The 22,496-nt window shown below is 48.1% G+C and overlaps 1 protein-coding gene across 10 annotated transcripts in view; it reads left to right on the forward strand.

Annotated features, from left to right (window-relative positions):
* Positions 1-3,878: 3,878 nt before the first annotated feature.
* The window catches only part of ATP6V1C2 (ATPase H+ transporting V1 subunit C2), a 52,863-nt gene continuing 34,245 nt past the window's right edge, over positions 3,879-22,496 (forward strand). For 7 of the 10 annotated variants that reach the window (XR_003524445.2, XM_027620613.1, XM_027620616.1 and 4 more), the window contains exons 1-3: positions 3,879-3,985; positions 5,180-5,334; positions 7,685-7,752. Coding sequence is in view for 9 of the 10 variants with exons in the window: in XM_027620613.1 (XP_027476414.1) it covers positions 5,206-5,334; positions 7,685-7,752 (197 nt within the window). In the remaining variant the exon portion in view is untranslated. Of the gene's footprint in view, positions 3,986-5,179; positions 5,335-7,540; positions 7,596-7,684; positions 7,753-16,320; positions 16,448-22,496 lie in introns of those variants that run through there. The other 3 variants (XM_027620619.1, XM_027620621.1, XM_027620617.1) reach the window with 2 other exon arrangements.

Raw genomic sequence — 22,496 nt, forward strand, 5'->3', positions numbered from 1 at the left:
GGTCAAGTCACTTGTCCAAGTTCACTCAGCTAATGAATGGAAGAGCCAGGAAGGGAATCATGGATGGAGTGCTAGTAACTCGTTCTTTGGACAGGGCAGTGGAGGGAAGCTTAGATCTGGTTGAGCAATAGGCACTCAGAAGTAGAAGAATGAAGTTCAAGTTCCAGGTCTACCATTAACTGTGCTCCCGATCAGATCACTTAATCTCCTTGGTCCTGTTTCTTCATCTGTGAAACAAGGATCATGGCATTCTTGAACGCTTACATCTCATTTTTATGCATGTCTCACATCCTGCTCTGGGGTTTGTATTCATAGCTTGGTGAGTTAGGACTTCTTAAAATTCTGTTCACCACACTTGCTTTTCTCTATCACTAGATTGAAAATTGATTTATTTTTCGTTCCCCCCACTGCCTTGCACGTACTGAAAAAAACAACAATCGCTCCTTAAATGAGCATTCTCCTTAACTCTGTACACTTGAGCAAATAAATCCTGAGAATTCACGGCCTTTGGTTCGCCCAGCCAAAGAGTGAAAGACATCATGACGGCTGTCCTTAAATCACAAGGGTATATTGGCTGAATGGGAAGACGCAGATCAAAATACTTTGGGCCCATGGAGAAAGAGGCTGGGCATCACTGAGGCATTATTATAAGGGCCACGGTTAAGGTGTGCAACCCCCACAGAGCATCTAAGAAAAGAGAGGGAGCAGGAAGTAAAGGGAACATTCACGAGCACACCACAGCTTCCAAGCACCATCTTTGGTGCCTCCAATGCTATTCCCTCTCACCTGCAGGACAGGCCTGAAAGATGTGCATAATTGTCCCCGTTTTCAGAGGGGAAACCCACAGCTTAGCAAGGCTAAGTAGCTCATCCAATTGCCCGATACCAAAGCCTACTCTGTTTCTCCAACACCCTACTGACTCAGCAGACAACTCCACTTATATTTATCTCCACCAGAGAGCTGTCCTTATTGAGAAACTTCCCTGGGTTCTTCTTGGAAAAGCCTAGAAAAATCCACCTGAGCCACCTGCAGATGGAATTACGTGTCTGCGTTAATTGTAAGGAGCATCCTCTGAGGGTTCTCGCCACGAAGCAACAAAGAGATCCAAAGGGCACCATCTGGGAGAGGCTGGAGAAGAGGAGACCAAGTAGGCCAGCCTGGTCCTTCTGGTTCCCAAACTTGACGGGACTGTTCCATCTTGCACAGACTTCAGCTGGCTCAATCCATAACCAGTGCCAACTGCAGTGACATTTCTGGACTATGTAGCCAAAGCCAAATTCATAATAACCTGGAGATGATTCCAGGCTGATAGCATTTCCTCCCTCGCTTTTATTCCCAGGAAGAGATCGTGTTCTTTATAACCTGGGTTCTTTCGGGGTGTGTCTCTGAAGCACTTTCCATAACCTACGGGTATTTTCGAAGCAGTGGTCAAGGCGCATAAACTTGCAGTCACTTAGGTGGAGATTTCAGAGACTTTGGGTGTGTGCGGACAGTTGGAGGAACTGAACACGGGTTGTTAAATGCGGCTTCGGGGCTGATATATGAAAAGGAACCACTTTCCTTATAGGGTGGGAATGCTGTTTTGTATTCTCCAGATAAACCAAGGGACGAGGCTCCATGACTTTGGGTGAATTTCTCCTTATTTCTCTGTGTTAAAGGTTGATTGATTATAGGGAAACTTGACAGAATAACACAAGTCCATTCAGAACCGATGAGTACAGATGTTGCCTTTGAAAACCGCAAATCGAAAGAACCTTGGGGCAAGACAGTGCTGTTTTCATCGCTCTCTCTCCCTCCCTCCCTCTCTCTGTTTTTTTTTTTTTTTTCCTTTTAAGATGTAAGTTGTCCAACAAGATCTCTTTATTTGACTTTGAAATCAAATATATCTGACTCCAGTTCTGAGCTGGGTAAATTGCTGATGACATCGGATTATCCTTCACTGATAAGATAGGCTTGATAATTTTTTGATCTTTAAAAAAGAGTCAACAGAAGGATGCCAAACCTTATGAATAATATCTAATCTCAATCCTGCCCCAAAGTCTAAGTCTGTATATATGAATACGCATTAAAAAGTAACAGAGAGATGTTAACATGGGTATTTTCAGACTGTTGGAAAAAATTCCGTTTTCCAAATCCTCTATAAAGCAGCACAGAATTACCTTTATAAGCAGAAAAAAGTTAGTTGAAACAAGCCAAGCGATTACAAATTCCAGTCTGTAACAAGAAGCCCAAGATGTACGATAATCAGAAAGATTTTAGATTTTGAGTAGGAAGATTCTAAGTAAGACAAGGAACACGGTAGGTCCTCAATAATTTCTTAATCGGATGTCCAGATGTTATTTTGTGTCCAACTCTTATTTCATGAAACAAGCTTGTTAGAGGAAGCCATATTTATAGAAGGAATGGTGCCATCAGCAAAGTCGGGGATACTTCTAAATGGGTTGCCCAACGTCTGAGAAACCAGGGCGATGGTTTGGATTATTGAAGAAAAACATTGACTGAAACAGAAAGCACGCATTCTCCCACGGGCTGGCTGGGAACAGGGCAAGGGACCCTTGGATCCCAGGCCTAAGTCCCCCTCATGGCTCTGCCATTAACCAGTGCGTTTGTGCCCAGCTCTATGATTCCATTTGGCCTAGCTGGAAAGAAATGACATTACTGGGTCAGGTACAAGATTGAAGACCCTGGGTTCAAGGTCCAACCAGGCCACTCCTTTGCTGGAATTACCATTTTTACCTCCCTGTGCACACCGAGTTTCCTCATCCCTTGGTTTCAGGTGTCCTCCCTCAGGAAGATGTTGCAAGGACTGACTAATGCCCACAAGTGTCCCAATAACGATGATGCACCATGCAGGTGCTGGGAGTTCCAAACTGCTAATTCCGAACCCACAATAGGATTGCAGTGTGACATGTTGTGACCTTTACAAGCCACCATTCTGTGCTGCATCTGAGCCTTCTCATCCCAGCATCTGGAGTTCTCCCTTACCTTTCTTTCCAAATTCCGAAAGCATTCCCAGCAATTAGGTCGATAGTCTGACTAGTTTCATCTAGTAAGGGGGAGCTCATTTCTCAAGGAATTCCTCAATACCCCCCCACCCAAGATAATTCTGAGATTTTTATCTTTCCCAGAAACCACTGAAAACATTGTCCACAGGGAAGGATACACTCACGTTTCCTCCTCTTACTCCGGAGAAAATGAATTCTCAGAGTTTTTGTCTTTTAACATTCCCAGGTTAATTTCTGGGTTTCCCTCTCTTTTTTTTTTCAAACAGCAGGGATCATGAACCCACATCGCGGTAGTGAGACACTACATTTTAAATCCCTCCTATAGCCAGGGCAGTTTTGAAGGGGGGTAAGGTGAGGTGGACGCGTGGGACCCTGGAGAGTTTCCTCGGCAACCCGGGCAAGCGCACGCCCACGAGGACAGGAAGGCTTGCTTGGTCCTCTGCCCGGGTGAGTTCTGAAAACATAGGTGGACCTGTTGCGCTTCTTCCCACAGATCAGTCCTTTCGCCCGATGATTCCCGAGCCCCCGTGCCGGGTCACCGCAGGGTGGGGGTGGAGAGCGAGGCGGCGGCCGCGGGGGGCGGGCGTCCCGGTCCGGAGTACTTCGCCTCGCCCGCTCCTCTCGGTCGTCCACGTCCGGTGTGCCCCGCCACGTTGTGGGCTGGAGACACCCCGCCCCCCCGCCCGATGCTCCCCAGAATCCCGCCGGCACCCACCCCGCGGGTGGACCCAGTGCCCGCGCGGCGCCCGGACGCGCGGCGGCCGCAGCCCGGACAGGGACCCCGGGGCCAGCCACGGCGGGAGGCGGGCGGCCCGGTATGCAAATGACCGAGGGGCGGGCGGGGGCCGCCTTCCCACTCGGGATAAAAGGCCGGGGCGGGGCGCCGGGCAGAAGCCGCTGCCTCCCGGGAGCCGGCCGTGCGCTCCGCTTCTGCGCTCGCCCGCCGCACGCCCGCCCGCCCGCGCGGCCGCCGGCTCCCGGTAAGCACGCGCCGCGGGGTCGGGGGCGCGGGGCGGCGGCGGGAGAGGCGCGAGCCGGGGGCCAGCCAGCGCAAGCCACGCCGCGCGCCCCGGTCCCAGCTTCGCCTCGGCCCACGCGCGCCGTCCCGGGCCGCGCTTTCTTCTTGGGAACCAGGGACCCGGCGCCCCCGCGGCGCCCTCCCGGGGCCGGGCAAGTGGTATCTCCCCAGCTTCTGCGCGTGGGGCCAGTTTGTCCCCAGGCCATCAGCAGTCGAGCCCGAGAGGAACTGCGTTGGTAGTGCGCGGGATTGGGAGGGACTAAGGGAGTCGTCAAAAAGCAAAGCTTCCAGGACGGGCCTCTGGCTGTCACCCTGTTTTCCCCCTTAGCCGTCGGAGGCGCTTTGCGAGGCGCAGGGAAGGGAGGAACGGGCGGAGGGGGAGAGAGGTGTGGGTGTGTGCACGTTTGAATGAGCAGAACTAATCGCCTTTGGAAGCTGCAGACGCTGGACAGACACTGCCAGGCCCAGCACGTTACCCACCTCTGCAGAGTGGACACCTGGTCTTATGGAAAAAGGACTTCAGTAGTCATCCCACTACCTTTTTTTCTAATTATTTGGAAAAAAGAGGCGTTCTTCTGAAGTCTGTTTTTAAGGCTAGCACTATTCTCGAGGTTGGTCAGTTAAGATCGGGGGTTTGTCCGAGGGCCTGTTGTGAAATTGCTTCCTTGTCTCATTCCTGCCTTCACCCCATCCTGCATCCCGGAAAGTACAACGTGGAAAGGAAGAAACTATTTCAGAGGGCCCCATGCCGGGCTTGCCGTGCCCCCTGTCTGGCTTGCTGTGCTCCCCTCCCCCATTTGCATTGTGGTGTCAGGAGAGGGGGAAGTCAAAGGGACAGCAATCTGGTTCTCCCCAGCCGTCTCCCCCAACCCTTAAAACCGGTCAGAACCACCGTATGGATGGCTTGGGAGTCTTTGTGGAGCCCTGAGGGCTTTCAGAGTTGAGATAAGAAACAGCTCGTTGCTTTGTGCATATGGTGTCCTTGGAGCTAGAGAATCTGAATTGGAAGGTCAAAGGGGCAAAGAATGGAAAACGGTAAAAGCAACACATCCTGGAGAGGATTAATTCTGAGGGAAGGGAGTGGTGAAGGAGTAGAGATACTTGACACTTGTCTCCTCCTGTTTCTGTTTGTGTATGTTGCTGTGGTTCTGGTCAGTAACTGGATAAAAGAAGGTGGGAAGCATGTCGGAGTTTTGGTTAATTTCTGCCCCTGGTGATCAGGAGAATTTACAAGCTCTGGAGAGGATGAACACCGTAACCTCCAAGTCCAACCTGTCTTACAACACCAAATTCTCGATTCCTGACTTCAAGGTAAAATGCTGGAGAGAATGAAGGAGGTGATGGGTTGCGGTGGGTGGGTGTGTTCTGGGAAGCCAAGGAGAAAATAACAGGGCAAAGACAGCAGTGCTGAGGATCAGCCTGGGGGTGAGGATGCACAGGGCAAGTCAGTGGTCTGGATGGGACTTGACGCCATAGCCCAGTTAGTTGTGGTTCCTCTGGACTTACAGACACAGGGCAGGATGAACAGGGAGAGATGGGTGTGGTGGGTAGCAGTGTCCTCAAAAAGTGGGAAGAGCATTTTACACACCTGCGCCCTTGTGAGTTGTTGTAGGATCCCTCGTGTTTTGTCTTTGACATCTAAGGCAACCAACAATACAGTTTAAATGTGCAGGTTTGGAGAGCTTCAGCGTCGGTAATACTCTTTACCTGGAGCAGGGTGGGAAATTCCGGATCCCTCTGGTACTGGTGGGGAGGCAGGAAGGAAATGTAATGATAAGTGGGCGGATGGCAGAAAGAGATACGACAGGAAAGAGATAGGAGTCTAAGGGCTCTTGCAGGGGAGAACAAAGTTAAAATGAAACAAATGTGAAAGAGGAGCAAGGTGTGTACAGTCTTTTTGCTTCAGAATAGTCGAATTTTTGCGGTGCTTCCTAAGATTGCAAGTTCCTAAAAGGAAGAAGCTTGAGGCATTTTTTGATGACACCTGTGCAGATGCATTGTGGGTGCTAGAGGGATGGCCCCACCCAACTGCCCAGAGGCCCCTCTTGTAGCAAACTGCCATATAATCTTCTTTCAAACCTCAGTCCGCCCCTGTGCCCTAAGAGCTGCGCCATCAGCACCATAGTGATGCTACTCTGTTTGCTAGTGCTCATTGAGCGGTACGTTGGGGGCCAGGCCCTTCAAACGCATCATCTCGAATCTTTACCAATCCCATGTGATAGATCAGGAAGGGCGGAGAAAGGAGACCAGGGCTGCAGATCCGGTAAGTTACGGCAGCACTGGTTTCTGAACCCATATGTTGCTGCCTGTTTCATACCTGCCCCTGTTTGTCTGGTGACCCCAGCTGTGAGGGTTAGGGAATCAGTGTGCACTCACCGCTCTGTGTAAGGCAGCTTGTTAGATGGGAGGGAGCAAACAGAAGAGACAGGTCCCTCGCCAAAAGATGCTTAACAACAAGTTACTTGAAAAGAAGCAACTTCACGTATTAGAGATAACCGGGCCTCATCATTTCCTAATTACCTTTTTTTTTCTTTTTTAAGGTTTTACTTACTTATTTGACAGAGACACGGCGAGAGAGGGATCACAAGCAGGGGGAGTGGGAGAGGGAGAAGCAGGCCTCCTGCCGAGCAGGGAGCCCCATGTGGGGCTCTATCCCCAGGACCCTGGGATCATGACCTGAGCCGAAGGCAGACACTTAACTGAGCCACCCAGGCGCCCCCCTAATTACCTTTCTTAAAGTATTTTTTTTAAAAAGTATTCTTTTATGAGAGTATAGTTGACACACAGTGTTAATGCTGATTACTTTTTAATGTCTGATTGGTGGTTGGTGACACGAAAACAGAGCCTTTCCTTCTGGTTCCGGGGACTAGCTCTTTAAATACAGTTTTAGACTCTGTCATACTTGTCACATTAAGAAGCGGATCGGTACAAGTAATCTGAAAAGAAAAGGACTCGCGTGAATGATGAGGTGGGAGGGGGCGCTGACCCTCTGAGCCTGCGGGATTGTTGTTAGTAATAGCAAAGGAGAACGGAGACGGATTGTTGGACATCTTGGGGGAGAAAGGCTTTAGAAACAGCAATTTTTTTTTTTTAATGATTTTATTTGGAGGGCAGAGGAGGGGATGGAGTAGAGGGGGAGGGAGGGACATAGGCAGAGGGAGAAGCAGGCTCCTTGGCTCCTTGTTGAGCAGGGAGCCCAGTGTGGGGCTCATCCCGGGACCCTAGAATCATGACCTGAGCCAAAGGCAGATGTTTGACTGACTGAGCCACCCAGGTGCCCCAGAAATGGCAGCTTCTTTGACTTGCTTTCTGGTACATCTCCTCAGCTATGGGGATTACTCACATGACTGGCAGACCGCCATTCTAAGAAGAAAATGAGCTGGGATCTCACAATGACACGGTGGTCACTCCTTCCTATGGCAGATATAGGACAGTTTATCCTGCTGGCAAAAATGATGATGATGATGATGATAATAATAATAACTTAGAAAATATCCCCCATCCACTCTCTCAACAGCTCTTTCCATTTTCCAGTTTGGCCATTGACCAAGAATAACTAAGGAGAGATGGAGGTTAGAGAACTCCTTGCACTGTTGTTGAAAGTGACCTACGCTTCTCTGCCATAAAGCGTGAGCCTCTAACTTCTTCATGATCTTTCTAGGTGGGGACCTTGGATTCCCTTGTTGGCCTCTCCGATGAGCTGGGGAAACTCGATACCTTTGCTGAAAGGTAAACTATTTCTTATTTACTGCATACAAGTGAGAATTGGACATTGTTGTCAAAGGACACAGTGCTCTTGCTTTGGCTGAACCCGTATGTGTCCAAACCTGGTCCTCGAAGTCGCATGAGGGCACCGGGTCCGCAGCAGCACATGCCGTCCCTCAAGTTGTTTGTTTGTTTGTTTTTTCCCCCGCTGGAGGCAGCGTTTTTTAGGGGGCTGCCTTCAAAATGAAGAGGACTCTGGCATAAGGTACTGAAACTTTTAGAAAAATAATTGATGCCATTTCCCCCCAGGCTTTTACATTTTAAGGTTCTTTGTTTGGTTTTGTGTTTGTAAAAGATTCGAAGTGCAGACAGAAGGCTATCAATGACAAGAAGTTTCCCTCTCGTCTGGTTTCCGCTTTCCTGTTCCCTCACTTTCCCTCTCTTGTGGCAACATTATTACCATTTTGGGGGCACCTTCTGGAGACAGCCGGTACATGTATCATGGAGTATGAATATATTTTGAAAAGTAGGTTTACACAAATGATAGCATATATCCTGCACCTTGATTTTTTTTCACCTATTCCTGTATCTTAGAGATAGTCTGGTGTCAGTCCATCACTGAGCTTCTCTACTGGGCTGTATTTGCTTGAATAGAGGTGCCCTGATGTACTAGTATTTCCCTGTTGATGGACATTTAAGTTTTCTAGTCTTTTGCTATTACAAACAAGCTGCAATGATGGTCCTTTCTTCTACTTCTTTGTGCAGTTGTGAGAGTGGGATCATTACACGTTGAAATGCTGGGTCAAAGAGTATTCAGTGTAAACTTGTACAGATATGCCCACATCTCCTCTCCAAGGAATTATTCCTATTCACATTCCCACCAAAAGTGTGTGTATGAGGACAGTTTAAAGTCTTAAAGTCATTTATTTTTTTAATTGTTACAAATCTGGTACATAATCACTGGAAAATACAGATGGACCTTAGAAAAGCATGAAAAAGGAAATACAAATCACCAGGAATTACACCACTCAGAGAATGCCACTGGGATATTAATGTTGTATTTGCAGTAGATACATCCAGTTTTTTTCTACACATACTCATGCATGCATACATGGATAATGGTGACATCATGTTATACATATTTTATTATTATTTTTAAAGATTTTACTTATTTATTTGACAGAGAGTGACACAGCGAGAGAGGGAACACAAGCAGGGGGACTGGGAGAGGGAGAAGCAGACCTCCCGCCGAGCAGGGAGCCCGATGCGGGGCTCGATCCCAGGACCCCGGGATCATGACCTGAGCTGAAGGCAGGCGCTTCATGACTGAGCCACCCAGGCGCCCCATGTTATACATATTTTATAACTTGCTCTTCTCTTCATATCTTTTTTTAAAGATTATTTATTTATCTGAGAGAGAGCAAGAGCGTGAGCGGAGTAGGGGCAGAGGGAGAGGGGAGAGAGAATCCCAAGCAGCCTCCATGCCCAGCACTCAGGAAAAGCAGCAGTGGAGGAGGTCCCGAGAAATCTTCAAACACCCAAAGATAGAAACAGCGCTCACTTCACACATGAAAAGGCAAATGTTCAGGCCCCACCTCAGACCGAATCAGAAATTCTGGAGGTGGAGTCCCGTAATGTATTTTTTTTATGGCGGAGAGAGGCAGAGAGAGAATCTGAAGCTAGCTCTATGCCCAGTGCGGAGCCCAACTCGGGGCTCCATCTCATGACCCTGAGATCGTGACCTGAGCTGAAAGCAAGAGTCAGACGCTCTTGGTTGACTGAGCCACCCAGGCGCCCCTCTCTTCATCTTTTATACTTTGGATCTCACCATTGACTGTTCTACTATAATGTTATACCACAGGGATTTGCCATAATTTATTTGGGTGTTTTAAAATAATAACCCCCAGTTTGGGTGCAACTGAAAATGTCTTGTTTAACCAGTGTCCTCATTTGACTGAAACAGAATGCGGAGGGAGTAAATGAGCAAAACAGTCCAGGCAGGCCAGGTCATGACCAGGACACAGACCCAGGGCCGACTGCTTGATCTTGCCGCTTCCATAGAGGGTTTCAGATTCTCAGGGTTTGTGGACGTTGCTGTTTTTTCTTTCCAGTGCTACGGTGATACGATGTGTCACTGCCTTTTTAAAGCATTTTTATAGGCGTCCTCGTGATCGCACTTCGACGATTCTTCATCTGCAGGTTGGTGCCATGAGCTAGAAATTAGGGTTTTCTGGGTTCTGTTGCTGCTTTGTTAGTGATACTTGCTACCCGTGGGATGTTGCTCTAGCCACAGAAAGGCAGTCCTGGTCGCCAAGTCGTTGGCAGCACACCGTCTTTGAAAAACAAAACTAACCTTCGGCTTTCTTATCTGTAAAATGGGATAATAGTGAACCCCTCTGTTGCTTTCACGGTAGAATGAAGGGGAGTAAAATTGTGTTACATCAAGTATTATCAAATCCTAGGACACGTGTTATGAAAAATTAACCTCCGAGCAAAACTGGCTTGATCCCTAAATATCAACTCCTTTCTTTGGCAGTTCTGCTCCACGGGGAGTTGGGTCTGACAGCCGCAATGGAGGCCAGCCCACCGGCCCTAGGCCGGAGATGGCTTTCGATTTTCTCAGCAGCCTTGACACACCACAGCATGAGGCCGTGCAGTGAGGAGCGGCAATATAGCCTTGAGAAAGTGTTTCCAGGCCTACTGCAGAAATGACAGCTAGTCAGCGTTTTACCTTCCTAGACTTTTCTAGACCCTTCTAGGTCCTTCTTTGGTACCAATTCTCTGCCCTAGTGCAGGTCCTGGAGCCTGTTTTTTATTCCCCAAAGCCGCCTCTAGCTCTAAAATTCTGTGATCCTGGATTATTACTTCCACCTTCCTTTTTCCTTTTTTTTTCTTTTTGCCTTGTTTTTGTTCATGTTCTGTTCCGTCCCTGGTGGTTGCACAGTTCGCTTGGGCTGGTGGCAAAGCATGTGTTTAAGAAATAACATGAAAATGTGTGAGCAGGCAAGGTTAAGGCTATATCATTGTGAAACAGATAGAACCGATAGGAATTGAGGTGTTTTCAAAAACCAGGGCTAGGCGTGGTGAGAATGGCTATGCATTGTTTTATTTTTCCTTGTGGGTATATAGTCTCAAGAGCCTTCCTACGGTGGGGGATGGGAGGGAGGAAAATCGTGTGATCTGAGCACCCCGTATTTCTAGCATTTATCTAGTCCAGGAGCCAGGGTACCTTGTCTTAGGAGTTCATGCTGGAACTTGGAGTAAAACAATGGGATACGCTAACCCACGGGCTTCAGGTCATTGAAATGCCCTGCCTGATTCGTTAAAGGGGACTGGGGACTCGGGTGTTGTTAGATAAATAAATGCTAGCCGGCTATGTAGCCCAGGCAGCGCAAACCTGTCAGCACTGCTTCTGGCCAGGAGAACAGAGGAGGGGCGAGAGTTTTCAAGGTGTATTGTTTCCATATCCTTTTATTATTTATTTACTTGGGGCACTAGAGTGTTTTTCCATGTAGCTGGAAGGCAGGTTTTGGTTACTGCCTTTTTTTTTTTCTTTCTTTATTCCCCATGCTGCCTTTGTTAATTTACTCTGTATTTACCCTGTAATTCGTGAACATTTGAGAAACCAAATGATTTTGTTGCCCCCCCCCCCCACCACCATTATCACTGTTGGAGTTCTTCCCAGGGTCTTCGCTTCTTTTGCGATGCGGGTCGAAGTATTACATTTCACAGGTGCTTCGGCACTCAGATATACCCCATGGGTTCCTGGGGCACACTGGTGACTGTCGCTTGCCCCTGAGTACTGTACCTGGCTTGTGGAATAGTTGGTGGCTTTTCTTTACCCCTGGGGTTCCACGAAGTTGACTGAGGGTTAGCTCAAAGATGTGGATCACAGATTATATATCTGAGTGCCAATGTCTGCTTAATGATGCAGATCTTAGGGAATGGGTTCTTCTAAGGGCTTCCAAAATATATATTTTGGAATATATATTTAAAAATATAAATATAATATAATTTAATTTAAATATAATTTAAATTTAATATAATATTATAAATATATATTTAAAATATATATTTAAATATATTTTAAAAAATATAATTTAAAAAATTACCCTAGCTACATGACATTTCTTCAGTTCATTAGACAAATAATCAGTTGAATGCCCCTTAATGCTGTGTGCCTTTCTAGACTCCTCAAAGCTGCTTGGCAGCCCTTCTGTAGGTGTTCGCTGTTCTCCACTTAATGACTGTTTCCAACCTCCGCCTCCCTGTAAACCCCCATTAACACCTGTCATGCTGCTCAGCTCGCCCAGACTCTTCCCCCGCCGCCCCACCTCCTGCCTTCAGACCTGCTGATCTCCCCTGTCCGGGTACGCCCCCTCCTCCATGGTGCTTACTGCAATGCACGCGTGCATTTTCTTGTGGGATCATTTGCTTAAATACCAGCCTTCCAGCTAGACTCTAGGGTCCCTGAGGCTAGTCATTGGCACACTTAGATCCCTTGCACCTGTAACATTGTAGGCCCTCCAAAACCAGCTGAATGCATGAGTGGGAGAAAGAATCGAGAAATATTAGAACTGCAGAGACCCTTAGAGAGCGAATCTAACGCCTTGGTGTTCCATATGAGGAACCAAACGTGCCCAGAGGGATGCGCCTAGAAAGAGCTGGAATGGCTCACGGCAGCAGAGGAAGGATAAAGCCTTGATCCAGATTTCACCAGTCATCATCGTTACGATTTTTTTTAAATACACACATTTTAAAATGTCTTAACTCATGTCTTGTTCATTGCTCAGATAATTAACACTGACATTTTACAAAGTATTTGTAAACATTTAAAAATTTAAATGGTATACAAAGGTAAAAAAAGAAAGTTGCAGTTTACCCCAGGTGTTCTCCCCATAGGCAATCCTTGTGAGGGTTTTGTATAATTCTTCCTTGGTAGAACAAAACAAAAAATACACATACATTCATGCTCCAGCCCTAATATTTACGAACCTTGAAACACCTTACTAGGAGGTTATCTACTAAGCACAGGTTTGTTTGTTTGTTTGTTTTAATTTAGATAAATCCCAAGCATGTAGGACAGAACCTTTCACATGGTTGGTGCAAAGATCCTGTTGATAATTCATGTGAGATTACACTGAAATTAGGGGGGATTAACATCTTTACCATTGGGAGTATTTCCATGAGCACAGTGCATCTTTCAGTTGACTTCTTTTTTTTTTTTTTTAAAGATTTTATTTATCTATTTGACAGAGAGAGACACAGCGAGAGAGGGAACACAAGCAGGGGGAGTGGGAGAGGGAGAAGCAGACTCCCCGCCGAGCAGGGAGCCCGACACGGGGCTCGATCCCAGGCCCCTGGGATCAGGACCTGAGCCGAAGGCAGACGCTTAACGACTGAGCCACCCAGGCACCCCTCTTTCAGTTGACTTCTCTTTCTTGTTGCTCTGGAAGAGAGCTTTCGTGTTTCCTTCAGCAGAGGTCCTGCACAGTATCTCATTGACTCTTCTCCCCCAAATTTTATTTTTTATGTAGTTGCTATTAGAAATGAGATCTTTTCTTGAAATGTTTACTGTTTATAAATAAGGATTTTCATGTCTTAATTTCATGACCCACAAACTTAACTGAATTTCCTTATTGAGGCTAAGGTGAGAGGCCAGAGAGTCTGACTCCAGAGTCCAGAGTTAGGTTAGGATTAGGATTAGGGTTAGGGGTTAGGGGTTAGGGGTTAGGGTTAGGGGTTAGGGGTTAGGGGTTAGGGTTAGAGAGAGTCTGGCTCTAGAGTCCTCATTTTTAACCACAATATTCAATGGGTCTGTCGTGTGACAGCGCAAAATTAGAAAGACGTATCGGTGTAAAAATGATGATGGCTTCGTAAAAAGAATTTGGAAATTGTACTCTTTTCCATATTGTTCACAAGGCATCCATTAGCCACAGGGGACTTTTGAGCACTTGAGGGGTAGCTAATTAAATGAGATGTGTAAAGTATGAAGCATCACGTTTCAAAGACACAGTACCCCCCCCCCCAAATCCTAATACCTGTTGAAACAATCATATTTTGGATATTGGGTTACATAAAATACATTAAAATTAATTTCACTGTTACTCTTTTTAATGTGGCTACTAGAAATTTTTATTTATTTATTTATAAAGATTTTATTTATTTATTTATTTGACAGACAGAGACACAGCGAGAGAGGGAGCACCAGCAGGGGGGGTGGGAGAGGGAGAAGCAGGCTTCCCGCGGAGCAGGGAGCCCGATGGGGGGCTTTATCCCAGGACCCCGGGACCATGACCTGAGCCGAAGGCAGATGCTAATGACTGAACCGCCCATGCGTGCCTATAGAAATTTTTAAATGACGTGTGGCTCAATTACATTTCTCTTAGGGCTGGGCTAGAGCTCTAGACAGAGCTGCTCACACACACAGATGAACGCCCTGGGGATCTTGATAAAATGCAGATTCCGACTCAGTGGGTCTGGGCTGAGCCTGGGACTCTGCATTTCTTACAAGCTCCGCAGTTACACCTGGCATGCCACTGCCAGACCACTTAAATCAGTGGCTCCTAAACTGCAGTGTGCCTCAGAATCATCTGGAAGATTTGTTAAGAAATAGATTACTGGAGGGGCATGTGGGTGGCTCCGTCAATGTCCGACTCTTGATTTCAGCTGGGGTCATAATCTCAGGGTCGTGGGATCGAGCCCCGCATTGGGCTCCTCGCTGGGCATCGAGCCTGCTTAGGATTCTCTCTGCGCCTCTCTCCCCCATACAAAATTTAGATTACAGGACTCCACGTCCAGAATTTCTGATTCGGTAGGTCTGAGGTGGGGCTTGAACACCTGCATTTCTTGGGACCTCCCCTATTGCTGCTTTTCCTGAGTGTCCCATGGGTGCCTAGGATGGTGCATTCTCTTGTTCTCATTGTCTAGAGCTGATACGTATTCATAGGAACAACAGTTAGCAAGGATTTTCATATCTGCTCTATCCACGCTTTCATACGTGTTGCAGTTTTCCGCTCGTGCTCGAGGCACGAAGGCCATGACAGTTGTCACTCCACTGGGGCTTGTCACTTGATGGTGTGTGTGCCTCAGTCCTGTTTTCTGTGTGGAGTTGCACTCCACCCTGTTCTGGCGGCTGCCTTTCACCGAGCCCTTGTTGTGTGCCAGGCGTGGTATTAGGTGCTTCTCATTTCTCTTATTTCCTCACGAAATCTTTGCCACCGTCCTTGGAACCGGGTGGATATCCACCCATTATAAATGAGAATATTGAAGTTCCCCGAGCGAAGCTGCTTGTGCAAAGTCATGTAGCCGATGAGCGTGTCCGGTCTTAACCTGGTCTACCTGCTTCTGTCCCAGGCCTCAGCCGGGGCAGTTCACTTGCCCCCTGCCTGCCTGCCTGCATCCCTTCCTTCAGGCCCTGCTGTGACGCTCTGCTTTGCCTGAGGTGACTCAGGCCCTGACGGTCCCCCTCCCCCCACCACCCAGCTCTCCCAGCAACTCTCACCGAACCAGAAGTCGGGCCAGCAGGGAAGGAATGTCGGTCGGCTGCTTTATATGCAGCAGGCCTGGGGTCAGGGGCAGCTGGAGGCCACTTTGTGAAATCCACAAAATAATCCCCTAGAGGCTAAATTTAGTATAAGGCACTTATTTACATCTTAGATCTTGACCAACTCCTGGGACCCATGGCTCCACCCTCGTCCAGACCTCAGCCCAACCACGTTGGTTTGCTCGGCCCTCTGTTGGCTCTTCACACCTCAACTAGATGGAAGCCACTTAGCCTTTTCTTGTTCTCAAGAGCTTAAGGGGCAGCTTTAAATGGTCCTTTTTTGGAATTGGCTTCATGTCCTAAGTGAGTATCATTCTCAGCAGACAGAGTACGTATATAGGGTCTCCTCTCTGGGGCCCCTCCCACCTCAGTTGAAGGCTCGTGGGCCCACGCACCTGCTGCTCAGGCATCTGGTGTTCCTTCCAGGCCCACGGTCCACTTGGGACTCCAGTAAGGATGGAGCCCTGTGGGCACCACCTTCCAAACTGGGCCCGTACCCATCCACGTCTCGGCATGTCCAGAGCCACATCTTCACACAAGGCACCTCCCCCCCCCCCCCCCCCCCCCCGTATTCCTGCAACAAACTCCTCCCCCGCCAAGCCCTGCTTCCCACTGAGCCACTCTCCCCGTGGTAGCCGGCGTCGTCTTTTTCAAAACACCCCGTCACATGACTTTGGTGCTTGAAACCTTTCTGTGGCTTTTCCAGTGCCTTCCATATAGAATCCATGCTCTGGACCCTGGCTTCCAGAGCCCTAACGAGTCGGGCCCTCAGATGCTCCTTCATGCACCGCCCCCACCACCACCCTCACTCCATCGTGCTCTGGGTCACGCTCAAACTTCCCTTGACCCAGAAGGCCCCCCCACCCTTGCAGGGCGGCTTCCTTCTTGTTATCCCCATCTCAGGTTAAATGTCACCTCCGTCAGAGCGCCCTTCTCCAGCCTGGCTGTCTGCCTAGTCCTGCCAGGTCACCACCCTGTTTTGATACTTGCATTCCATATGCCACTATTTAATACTTTTCTTGTTTGTCTTTGCTTGTTTCCTGTAGAATATAAGCCCCAAGAAAGCAGGTTCTGGAACAGCGCCTGACTCATAGTGGGAGCTGAGTAAACACGGACTGAATACATGTCCCTCATCTGCCCCATCAGAAGGTCACGGACCTCCTCTTTCAGCCTGTATGATCCCCTGGGGACTTAAAAAAAAAAAATACAGGTCCTTGGGCACCACCCCCCAGGGATTCTGATTGGGCGCATCCAGGGTGGGGTCCCAGAACCTGCACTTTATTTTATTTTAATTTTCTAAAGATTTTATTTATTTATTTATTCGAGAGCGAGAGCACAGAGGTGGGGGCAGAGGGAGGGAGAAACTTAAGCAGACTCTGCTGAGCATGCAGCCTGACGCACGCAGGGCTCCATCTCTAGACCCTGAAGTCATGACCTTGAGCTGAAATCAAGAGTCGGACGCTTAACCAACTGAGCTACCCAGGCGCCCTCGGAACCTGCAGTTTTGGGGGCTCAGGGTGATTCTGAGGCAGGCAGGCTGGAGATGGCGAGGAAGGCTGCTACTGTTCAGTGAGCTCTTTACGAGTTGTGACCCCATTTAATCTTGACGTGCTTCAAGGAAGTTGATCTCCAGGCCAGGGACTCTAAATGTATATTAAAAAGTTTATAATAAAAAAATTTTTATTTACATGCATCCAAGATAAAAAACAATGAGAAATCTCCCTTAATGCTGTCCCCCCACCCCCTCCCGTCCCCGGTTTGACCCCTTCCCTGGCCCCTGCTCAAGAAAACCAGCGTTATGAATTGCTTGGATACATTTTCGGTGCTTCCTAATGCAGACACAAGAAAATTTCGGTATTATATTTTTTTCTTTCCCCTTTTTAAATACAAAATAGTAATCCATACATGCTGTTATGTATCTTGCTTATTTCTCACTTAGCAGTATATCCTGGGAGATTTCTCCTGTTGGTTCATAAGGAGCTGTCTCTCTTTCTGCGCTACCTAGCATTCCACATGGGGGAGGCATCATAGTTTAATATTAAGCAGCCCCAGAGATGGACACTGGCTTATTTATGTTTATGGGGAAGGGAGCTGTTACCAACAGTGCTGCAGTGTATAATCTTGGCACCTATACTTCGCAGGGAAGGGTGTACAGGTGTATCTGCTTGGTGAATTCTCAGGAGCAAACTGCTGAGTCCGAGGGTCATGTGCTTTTGTAATTTTGATGGATGTTGCCAGATTTCTCTGCATTGACCATTTTGCATTTCCACCCGCAATGAAGAAGAGTCTGCATTTCCCTAAACCTTTCTCTTAAAATGTGTTGTCAAATACTGGGTTTTTATGAACTTGACAGCTCAGAAATGCTACCTGGGTATAGTAGCTTTTTTTTTTTTTTTCCCATTAATGGCTCTCTTTAGACTTAAATGACAAGAAATAGATAGCAGGTTTTCAAAGTGTCCAATTTGATGAGTTTTGAAATAGACACATCAATGAAAGCATCACCACAGTCAAGGTAATGAACATATCCCTTCCCTGCCAAAAGGTTCTTTGTGCCCCTTTGTAATCAATTTCTTTCTCACAGCTCCTCCAACACTGATAGGCTTTCTGTCACTATAAGACTGCATCTTGTAGAACATTTATACAGTTAGAATGATACAGTATATACCCTTTTTTTGGTCTGAGTTTTCCATTCCACATCATTAATTTGAGGTTTACCCATGTTGTGTGTCTATTAACAGTCATTATTTACTGCTGAGTAGTATTCTGTTTCAGGGGTGAGCCCCAATTTATCCATTCATCTGTTGGGGGTCATTTAGATGCCTTCCAGTTTGGGATATTTGTTTGTTAATTTGAGAGAGAGAGAGAGAGAGCACACGCAAGTGTGTGATGGGGGAAGGGGCAGAGGGAGAGGGGGAGAGAGAGAGAATCTCAAGCAGACTCCCCGCTGAACGTGGAACCTGTTGCGGGGCTCCATCTCACAAGCCTGAGAATATCACTTGAGCCAAAATCAAGAGTCAGACGCTCAACCAACTGTGCCAGCCAGGCACCCCGGTTTTGGCCTATTAAAAAGAAAGGTGTTATGAACATTCATGTGTACAATCTTTGTATTGACATACGTTTTAATTTCTCTTAGGTAAATACCTACCCGTTGAGGCAGTTAGGGTCCTGGACACACAAAGTGTGGGTACACACATCCCTTTTGACCCTCAAATCTTTGAATTGCTTCCTGACCCCGTGGGATGGATGTGGCTTGGAGGAAGGCCACATTGGGACCTTCTAAAGCGTGGGGTCCCATGTGGTCCCGGGACCTGGCCCCCTTATCATGGGCTAAACTTGGCTGTTTCAATTGCACTGAGTACTTAGTATTTTGTAGACATAGGGAATACCGAGTTGTTGTTGTTGTTTTTAAGGAAATGGCCATTCTTTTGGAAAGTTCACATGCTGGGAGATGGGGTAGATGAGTGAAGAGATCGTTTCAATCCTGTGTGATGCATGAACAAAACAAAGATGGCCTCGGACCATGCTGGCTCTGAGGAGCGCCGATCTAACACCTCCTTCCCGTCGTAGGCATGCGTCCATCCAGGCAGCATTTGCTGGGCGTCTGTGTATTTTCCAAGAACCACTGTATTTTTGCTGGAGCTAGTGGTGGTACAATTAATAATTTCTCAGAGACCTGTTTGTTTTGATGGGACTACCCAGATAAGGAAACCAACCCTTTTGACAGCATCATAAGTGATGTGCTGGAGGGAAGTTTCTAGTAAGCCCCACAAGGGCAGCTCCTGTGGTCGTTTTGTTCACCGCTATCTCCCTGTAACACCACCTGGGACGTAATGGACACAGTGTGTTTTTTATTGAGTGCAAGAAGCAACATGTACTGGGCGGGGGTGTGACCCGACACTGTGTTGTGTTTGTTAGGGGTGACTTGCCACAAGGAGGGGTGCTTGGGCTGTTATAAACGGTGAGTAGCATCCAGGTGGCTCAGGATAGCCCAGGTGCCTCCAGAAGGCTGGTGCGGGGAGGGCAGGGGTGGGTGGGTCGAGGAGGAGGAGGCCGGACAGGCAGATGTACTCCTTGGAAACTGTGCCAAGGAGCTTGCGCGTCAATATTTGAACTTCTCGGGAGACCGCTGACATAGTTTAAACACAATGGCATGCTAAACCATGTCGTTCTAGAGATTTGTCGGGTTGCCATGGGCGGCATGGATAGGAGGGGGCCAGGTTAGGAGAGGCAAGACCAGCAGAGAGGAGGCTTTCGAAGGGAACATGGAGAAAGATGGTGTGGCCTGCCTAGGACAGTGACCCAGGGCAGGGCTCGGACAGATTGTAGTAACTTTTAACATCCACCGGTGATGGAAAAGAAGGGTGCAGAGGCAAGGAACTGTGGAGAAGGTGATGACACCCAGTGTAAAGGGCCAAGTCCGTCCTTGACATTCTCCTCCAGGCTGGGTCTTCACCTTCAAAGCCAAGAGAAAGGTGGGGGCTTGTTTTTATTTATTTTATTTTATTTTACTTTTTTTAAAGATTTCATTTATTTATTTGAGAGAGAGAGAGAATGAGAGAGAGAGAGCACGAGAGAAAAGAAGGTCCGAGGGAGAAGCAGACTCCCTGCTGAGCAGGGAGCCCGATGCGGGACTCGATCCCGGGACTCCAGGATCATGACCTGAGCCGAAGGCAGTCACTTAACCAACTGAGCCACCCAGGCCGCCCCGGTGGGGGCTTGTTTTTAAAAATTAAGATACAGCTCACACACTGTAATAGTTACCTCTTTGATGTGTACTATTCATTGGTCTCCATTATATTTACGTAGTAATGCAACCATCACCACCGTCTGATTCCAGAACGTGGTCATATCTCAGAAGGAACCCCCATGCCTGTCAGTCACCACCCACTCCCTCCTCCACTACCTCCCCCACCCCTACCCCTCTACTCCACCAACCGCTGGTCATTGGCCACTCACTCTATGGATTTGCCCATTGGGGGCATTTCAGGCAAATAGAAAGCCTGGATATTTTCAGGGAAACCAAGAGAGGAAACGCCTTCCCTGCAGATTGGCCCTGAAATGTGTGTTGACGAGGCCCTAGAAGGTGATCGACTATGGGACGAGTCCTGTAGGGTTGGCTGGCAAGGCTCCACAGAAGCCCCAGCACCTCTGCAACATTGGGGGAAATGTTTGCCTCAACAGTCTATTGCTTTCTTTTTCTTTCTTTCTTTTTTTTTTTTTTGGATTTTGAGAGAGAAGAGAGAGTGAACGATAGAGAGAGCACAAGCCGGGGGGAGAAGCTGAGGCAGAGGGAGAAACAGAATCCCCATTCTGCAGGGAGCCTGACGGGGGGGGGCTCGATCGCAGGAGACCTGAGCCGAAGGCAGACGCTTAACCCACTGAGCCGCTCAGGTGCCCCAGCTGTCTTCTTACTTAAAAAAAAAAAAAAATTCTCTTGGTGCAGATAACGGATTTCAATGAGAGGTTTTAAAAAAACTAGTTATTAAATTCAATTATTACTCTAAAATTGAGGTCTTGTTTTTGCTCCAGTCTGCTACCTAAGGGCTGTGTGCCCTCGAGTAGGTCCCCACCTCTCCTGGGTCTCCCTCCGTGCCCCACGAGACGATTCTGGGTAAGTGGCTTATATTCTAGTCACCCTTCCCAGGCATGACTCTTATGTCAAGGACTTGTTTGTTTGTTTAAAAAGATTTTACTTATTTATTTGACAGAGACACAGCGAGAGCAGGAACACAAGCGGGGGAGTGGGCGAGGGAGAAGCAGGCTTCCCGTTGAGCAGGGAGCCCGATGCGGGGCTCGATACCAGGACCCCGGGATCATGATCTGAGCCGAAGGCAGACGCTTAATGACTGAGCCACCCAGGTGCCCATCATGTCAAGGACTTTTAATGGTGGGAGGGCTTCTTTCATTTTATTTCTCGTGGTAATAAAATACTTCATTCTCTTAGAGTACTACCCTGATTAATACCTTCACATAAAGCTTTAGCTTCATTTTTGGCTATGTCCTACGGTGGAATTTCTGAAAGTGGAATGACTGGTTCGAAGGATATAGGCGTATTTCAAGCTGTTTGTACATACTGCTAAGTTGTTTACAGTGAGGTGGTGAGGCAGTGCTGTTTCATCATACCCTTGTCCATGTAGCGCCTTTGAAAACTTCTGCTGGTTTACCTGGCTAAATGCAAATGATGGGTGGTTGTTTTAATGTGTATTTCCTGGCTAACCAGCAAGAGGAAGCATATTTTCAGGGGCTCACCAGCCATTTTTCGTTCTGTTTCTGTGATTTGCCTGCTCTGGCCTTTGTCCATTCATCCTCTGGGGTGGGCTGCAGGTCGCACAGCTCTGGGGGCACTCTTCGCATTGTGTGCCCTGGGCCCAACTGGGTGTGAATGGGGCCCCTGCATTTGGGCATGGTGCCCGGGCTGCTTGGTGGATTGACTTTTCTAGAAAATGCTTCAGAACTCAAATTCCAGTCGCCCTTCTGATCCAGGTGCCCAGAGGACTGTCGCATGACCCCTAGAAGACTGCGGGACCCCAGAGCATGTCAATAACACTTAAGAACCAGGGGCCTTCCTTGTCCCCAGCCATTTAGGGACAAGGCCAGAATTCAAAGCATGGTATCTCTGTGACCAGAGCCCTCCAAAGCCGTCCAGAGAGGGGAACCGTCTCAGAGGCCTCACTGCACCTTTATTTTTACTAAAACAAAGTCACAGAATCACAGTCCAGTCACATGTTCCTGATGATTGCTGCAAGGCATGTTGATTTCTTTGTCCTTTGGCCGAGGAGGAAGCGGAGACAAAGGAGCAGGGTGAGGTGCCCAGGGGCTCAGTGAGTCACCAGCGGGGTGGAAGCTTCTGGGCCTCACTTCTCTGGGTTCCTGTGTGGCTACAGGGGAAGGCTGGGCCGATCAGAGCCCCTCCATCTGTGGGGTGTGCTTGGGGTTTTGGTTATTCAGAGAGGGACACATTGGCTGCTGGGGTGCTGAGAGTGGTTGGTGTGGTGGACGGAGGCTTGTGCCGGGGCGGGGCCTGGGGACGGTACTAGTTAATGTCAGGGTCACCAGCAAAGGGATCTCGGGCAAGGGTCTTGGTGTCTCTGAACCTCAGCTTCCGGAGCTCACTGTGGCCTTGCCTCGTTTGTCATTGGTTTATAGATACATACGTATATATGTACACAAAATGCCCGGGGCCCGAGGTCAGCTCACTAGGTAAAAGCTATTGTTACTCCTG

This window comes from Zalophus californianus, chromosome 8 (genome assembly GCF_009762305.2).
Source record: "Zalophus californianus isolate mZalCal1 chromosome 8, mZalCal1.pri.v2, whole genome shotgun sequence".
In the NCBI taxonomy this organism is placed as follows: Eukaryota; Metazoa; Chordata; class Mammalia; order Carnivora; family Otariidae; genus Zalophus; species Zalophus californianus.